The 6141-nt window shown below is 31.1% G+C and overlaps 1 protein-coding gene across 5 annotated transcripts; it reads right to left on the minus strand.

Moving 5' to 3' along the window:
- Positions 1-227: 227 nt before the first annotated feature.
- Positions 228-4502, minus strand: LOC100166963 (protein BUD31 homolog). Of its 5 annotated transcripts, XM_016801015.2 has the most exons (5): positions 4247-4402; positions 3142-3264; positions 2526-2685; positions 614-780; positions 272-529 (listed from the first exon to the last, which is right to left on the minus strand). In XM_016801015.2, the coding sequence occupies exons 2-5, from the start codon at positions 3175-3177 to the stop codon at positions 479-481; spliced, it is 414 nt and encodes a 137-aa protein (XP_016656504.1). In that variant the 5' UTR covers positions 3178-3264; positions 4247-4402; the 3' UTR covers positions 272-478. The 5 variants fall into 5 exon arrangements, with proteins under 5 accessions (XP_001946798.1, XP_016656504.1, XP_029343891.1 ...); XM_001946763.4 differs by lacking the exon at positions 2526-2685 and having other exon boundaries at positions 228-529; positions 4247-4502; XM_029488031.1 differs by lacking the exons at positions 272-529; positions 614-780 and adding an exon at positions 1693-1812 and having other exon boundaries at positions 4247-4458.
- Between the last annotated feature and the right edge of the window lie 1639 nt (positions 4503-6141).

Raw genomic sequence — 6141 nt, forward strand, 5'->3', positions numbered from 1 at the left:
ATGAGGGGATCAATGGGACCACCATAGGCTGTATGAGCGGCACTTAGTGTGCATTAATAACACTCATTTCCGCCATCATATCAGAATCCCGCCTCCTGAGATTACTTATACAGTTATATAAGAAAGAGTTTAGTACCAATATTATTTTTATGAGAACAAACCATTATTTGGTAAAAAAAAGTTAATAGATAGACCTCCCAAAATACATATTTTGATGGTATGCAATGTCAAAATACATTTTTTTTATTGAAAAATTAATAAGAAAAGTTAATATTTGTTATTAAAAATGTTTATCTTAAAAATAAATGGAATTCATACTTTACATAATCACTACGGAATTAAAAATGTCTAACTTGTTGAGTTTTCAGTTAGTATGCTTATACCTTATACTGCACACATATTAATATAGAAATAAATTCATTACACATATAAAAATAAAAATAATTCAGTATTCATTTAACTAGTATTTAATGTTTATTTAGCCGGAACAACCTCTACATCCACAATGCACACATTCCACGATTCGACCCTGAAAAATATAATACATAAGTAGGTAAATAATAAGTTGACTTTAAAACTAATATTTGAATATATAAAATTATTAAGTAATTACTTCTTCTAGTTTAGATTTTGGGACTCTGCATATACAACTAGTTCCAAAATTTGTATCCCTAGTTTGAATACAACGAAGGCAACATAGGTTTTCATAACCTTGTTTTTTCCATTTAGCTATTAAATTTTGATCGGCAATTTTTTCTTGCAGGCAGAAATCATACAATTCTATAACAAAAAAAGTAAATAACAATTTAAACTATACCTGTACTTTTATAATTGTATATTAAAAATAGTAGATATACAGTTATATCTAATAATAAGTACAAGCATATTATTATACTATATATTTTTAATTATTGAATAAAATGTAATTAAATATTTAACTATTTGTTAATCAAACAACAGCGACTAGTCAAAACAAAAATTGTAATTCAACTTAAGTCATACAATCTTTTCAACTTAAAATAAAATTGTCTTAGCAGTTTTTTCTTACTCGGCAACCATGGTACAGAACTATGTCTAAGTTATTTAATTTAAGGGGATTGGTGGCGGACAGTTTTTAAGGACTTCAATCACAATAATATTATAAGATTTACTCAGTAATATTAAAGGCTGACAGTCCATCTTTGCTCAGTATATTTTTTTGTATACAATGATTATTGCATTCAAATTTAACATATCCATTAAAGTGACTCTCTAAAAACCTAATGTACAGCAGACCATTACCCGCTTACCCGTCTTTTCATTCTTTAAAATACTTTTGTAATTATAGTCTATTTATTCGTATAATATATTATACGGTAGATATAAGGCAACCACTGCTCAGGAATTAGGCAAGTACCAGTTGTTTCTTTACTAAAAAAAATAATTCACTTCAATATACGAGCATTTTCGATAAATTTCAAAATATTCAAATATCTAATTTTAGACATAATCGATGAGCAATTATAAAAAAAAAATCAACAAATTGTGTTCAATTCCATTAATTTATGAGAATATATCTAAAAATAGAAAAAATAGTACTTCGAAATAAACAAAATAAAATTGTATTAACCTACCTACGACATCTGAGAAATTTGAAACAAATTTGTATCTTACATTGGATGTTTTAAGAGTCTAAGACTTACCAAAATAAAAAAAATATAGTATTTGCTAGAAATTCCAAGTCCTGCTTATAAGTATTGAAGAGGAAGGGGTAGTTGATTATTGGCCACATAGTATGAACATGTTACTGTGTTGTATAGCCAATGACGTAACCTGAAATTTAAATACTTGTAGAAATAATTTTAAAGGAAACAGTGGCGGATATTTTTTAAGGAGTTTGAAATAGGCAATTTATAAATTGCATGCATACGGGTCTCGTAAATGCATGTATAGTAAGTGATCAATAGTGTGTGAAAGAAGTAGCAGAGATCTCTCACATCCGCATGTACAAGTCACCGGCTCGGCATTTCCCATGTGAATGGTAAACAATCTATGCTTAATTGTATGTACTTCTTGTCCATTCTACCAATCGACCTAATAATGCGATAATATTTCAGAAAATTGATCTGAATTTTTTATAATGTCTAAACCTTATAAAACTAAATTTATAGTTATAGTTATGGTGGGGGGGGGGGGGTTGTGTAGTATGGTGGTGGTGGGAAATTGGAAGAAGTGGACTGATCGATCTCAAGTAAACATCATAACAAATTCAAATCAGTTTTAAAAAATATTATCGTATTCCTAGATCGATCAGTATGATGGACAAACGATTGAAATGTTTTGGATAAAATAACTGTATGCCACCGATCTCCTTAAAACCCATTCTAAAAGCGATACTTGTCTTTATTCTGAAAAATGAGAAAATTTGGGTACATATTTTGCAACTGTAATACAGAGTGGGACATAAGATATGCATTGGTTTTGAATGACCAAAGCTCGGTCTGTGGTGATGCGAAGAATTCGTGAAAGTGTCTAGTTTTATTTACCATCAGTTGCCGTCATGGTTTGGAAAGAAGAGCCTCGGGGTTTTTCTGTGAAATATTTTTTCAAGAATGGCCGTTTTGTTTGAAGGGTAACGTGGAAGTGACATGCGTGCCCACCAGAATTGACTATTTGTGCATTTGTGACTTTTTTCTTGGAGCATATCTAAAGAAAAAAAGTGTTTAAACAACGTCCTCACACCCTAAAAGATCTTAAAGATATAACCAAGGAGGAAGTTACGGCTATCCAATTGTATTGACAAGCAGTGGAAACCTACTGGAATCGCCTTCAAGAGTGCATCGCTTCTGACGTCCAACATCTTAGAGATGTAATCTTTAAAACTTAATGTAAAAAAATTAGATATACTACTGTATCGAAAAATATAAATCTTATTTCTAAAAGTTCAATAGTTTTTATTTTACAAGCCTTCAAAACCGATGCATATCCTATGCCCCACCATGTATTAAAACCCTAAACAAAAACCATAAATTGTATCCTTTTAAAAACATTTTATTATATTATTTTCTATTAATTGCCTGTTGCAATTAGGATTTAAAATATATAAAATTATAATAAATAATTATAGTTGTATTCAACACTGATATTTTAATACAAACAAACCTCTAGAAATAGCTTTACGTCTATGAAACAAATCATAAATATATCTTGATTTTTGGTTATGAATTTTGAAAATTGGCCACAATGCTTCTACTTTACGTTTGCCTTCATGAGATTCAGTTTCAGCTAAAAACCACATAAGATAATATTAATATAAATATACCTAATTTTTACAATATTCATACAACAAAATTAATACTAAAAATAATTTATTATTATTCTAAACCAACATCAACTATATGAGCAAAAAAGTTAGATTTAATCATAAAATATGTACCTAAATGTAAAATAAAATATTATTTTAGATTTTTATATTGTTAAATTTTTTGCTGTTATCTGTTTTCTATTTATTGATGTTTGTCACAATGTTGCATATTTAAATTGTTGTTATTAATTATTGATTAATAAAATACAAATAATTTTGTACAAACTGTTTTTATTTTATAATGTCTAAGACATTATAACTATAGTCATAATCATTGGCAGTGATCGAAGGAGATGGGGGCTTAAGGGGCCTTAGCCCCCCAAAAGTCTGTCACGCCTCCTCCTTTTTTGTTTGGTAGGATTGAAGCCCGCTCCACTCACATTGATGTTAATTATTTACCCCCCTTGAAATTTTAATTTCATTTTAAACGTAATTTTTTGTTGAGTAGGTAGATCTAGAGTGCCTTTATATTAGCTCTCTAGGTAGATCTATATCTATTCCAACTACGACATAGTAAGACACCTATGCAATATTGTTTTGTTTTTGTATTTTTATTGTGAGCCGCCCCCCCGAGTAATGCGCTCCGTGGCAGACATATACTTAACAGCAATAGCTGAGAAAAGTCTGCCAGGTCGCAGGGGCTAAGGCCGGATGCTATTGATGTATTACCTATGTTTTATGTCAATAAACGATAGTGGTCGGAGGTGAAGTAATGGCAACGCGTTTCCACCTCTGACCCTCGATTCAACTCTAAAAAAAAAAAAGGCAGAACTAGGTATATCTGATTATAATGTTATATTTGATTGTATAATTTGTCTCCACGGAAGACCGAACTCATTGATGGTGAAATAGTACCTTAACAATCAATTATTCTTACAGAAATCAAAATCGTTTCATAGCTACCTTCTCTCATTTTTTGCTCCAATTCTTCTAGCGTAGGTTCTATAAGTTCCCATCCATCCGGAGGCGGTTTCCGGCTTCTACGAACTTTCGGCATAATTTAATTTAATAATGATAACAGTAATAATAGTACCCAAATCTCAATTTAATTTAATATTATATTATATTATAATGAAATATGAATTATGAATAATGATGTTTTAATAATATTGTTTCAAAACAACAATTTTCCAAGAAATGGAAAGGCTCGGCCAATAATCCAGTGTCGCCAGAAATAGAAATATGTGGATTGATCAAGCAATTGACCGGGTCTCCCTGAGTGTGATAAGAAATGTATGATTTTTTTTAATTTAACCACAGAATATATGGAATATTTATATATTCATATATATTTCATATATTCTGTGATTTAACCATAGACCTTTTACTCATAAGACCGCCCCTCTTCACGTTTCCGCCATGTCATGATAGGTGACGCTTTTCGGTTACTGAGTTACTCTGATACGGTAAAAAAATAATCGTTATTGACGATTGAAAGCTTATCAATTATCAGGCCGGCGGGGGGTGGATCTGTATTCTGTAACGGGGAACGTGTAAAATAACATATAAATGATACACAGCGTCCCCGTTGGGTCTGTCGTCTATACCACGATTAAAGATATACTGGTTACCCAACGGCCTATGCTTTGCACAGGCAAAAAACGGCTACGAAACCGCGATATGTTATGGACTGCCTACTAGCACCATCTAGGTGATTAACTTAGAAACTATTTGTCATCACGAAATATTCAAAAGGAATAAAAAGATTGTAATTAGTAATAATTAGTAATTATTAAATAGGTAATTTGGCTAATACCACAGAAAAAAATGTAAAACATATTAGAACAAAAGACAATAAATACAGTAAATAATATTAATGATTAATTATAAATATTTAATACCTAGTTAAAAGTTATACTAAATAAAATAAATAAATTATTGATATCAAATTATTATTACTTAACAAAATTAAATATTAATGATATTCCGAGGTCTGCCCAAGGTGGTTTTACATACGATTATCAAATCGGGGGATATTTTCGATTTGATATTGTCCAAGTGATATCCAATGCTAAGTATATTTTTTTTTAAAAAAATACGCGTTAAATATACGAAAAAAATGTAGTTTTTGAAGTTTTTTATGAATGCTCGTTGGGCAACCATTATATCTTTAATCGTGGTCTATACGCAGCATAGAGTCATAGACCTTATACTAATAGACGGAACATCCAGGCGGGATGCGGGTGGGTGGTGCGGTCTACGCTACAGTGATATATATATATTATATACAGTAATATACAGAGTATTGTATCATCTAATGCGCATGTGCGGTGTACGGTGTACTACCTTGATCAGCGCCGTCACGCTTGGACACCGGAACTACTACCACGTACCGTCTATTAGTATAAGGTCTATGCATAGAGTAATAATTACTCTATGATACGCAGTCGATTAGACCACCACCGTCGTTATCATTTTGTTATTATCAAAAACAAAGTTGTTATCATATTATCGTATCATCCATTATAATAAATCATAGAGTTACTCTATGTAATAAATTCATACATTACATTATTTCATATAATACAATATAACTAGCTCTAAGTGTAACTCGGGGCCCGTTAGACTCGCTGAGAGTGGGTACCGATTTTGGAGACATTGTCATTGGAAATATTATATAAGTCGCGACAGTAAAGTTGTAAGACGAAAATTTAGGATTTGTGATAAAGATTAGTAATATGGATTGGAGATAAGGCTTGACGTTTTGGCGGGAACGTTTAAGCAGTCCGTCACAAACGTTGTAAATGGATAGGCTGGATACGATCTCCTATGTTGTTAAAAAGTGAACAGTCGATTGT

This window comes from Acyrthosiphon pisum, chromosome A1 (genome assembly GCF_005508785.2).
Source record: "Acyrthosiphon pisum isolate AL4f chromosome A1, pea_aphid_22Mar2018_4r6ur, whole genome shotgun sequence".
Taxonomy (NCBI): Eukaryota; Metazoa; Arthropoda; class Insecta; order Hemiptera; family Aphididae; genus Acyrthosiphon; species Acyrthosiphon pisum.

Bases quoted from the DNA above. Each gene is read 5' to 3' on its own strand.
- LOC100166963 (XM_001946763.4), bottom strand. From the start codon at position 4,340: ATGCCGAAAGTTCGTAGAAGCCGGAAACCGCCTCCGGATGGATGGGAA. The intron at 3,265-4,246 runs GTAGCTATGAAA...TGTGGTTTTTAG, and splicing joins GGAGCAAAAAATGAGAGAAG to CTGAAACTGAATCTCATGAA. The intron at 781-3,141 runs GTTTGTTTGTAT...TTTTTGTTATAG, and splicing joins ACGTAAAGCTATTTCTAGAG to AATTGTATGATTTCTGCCTG.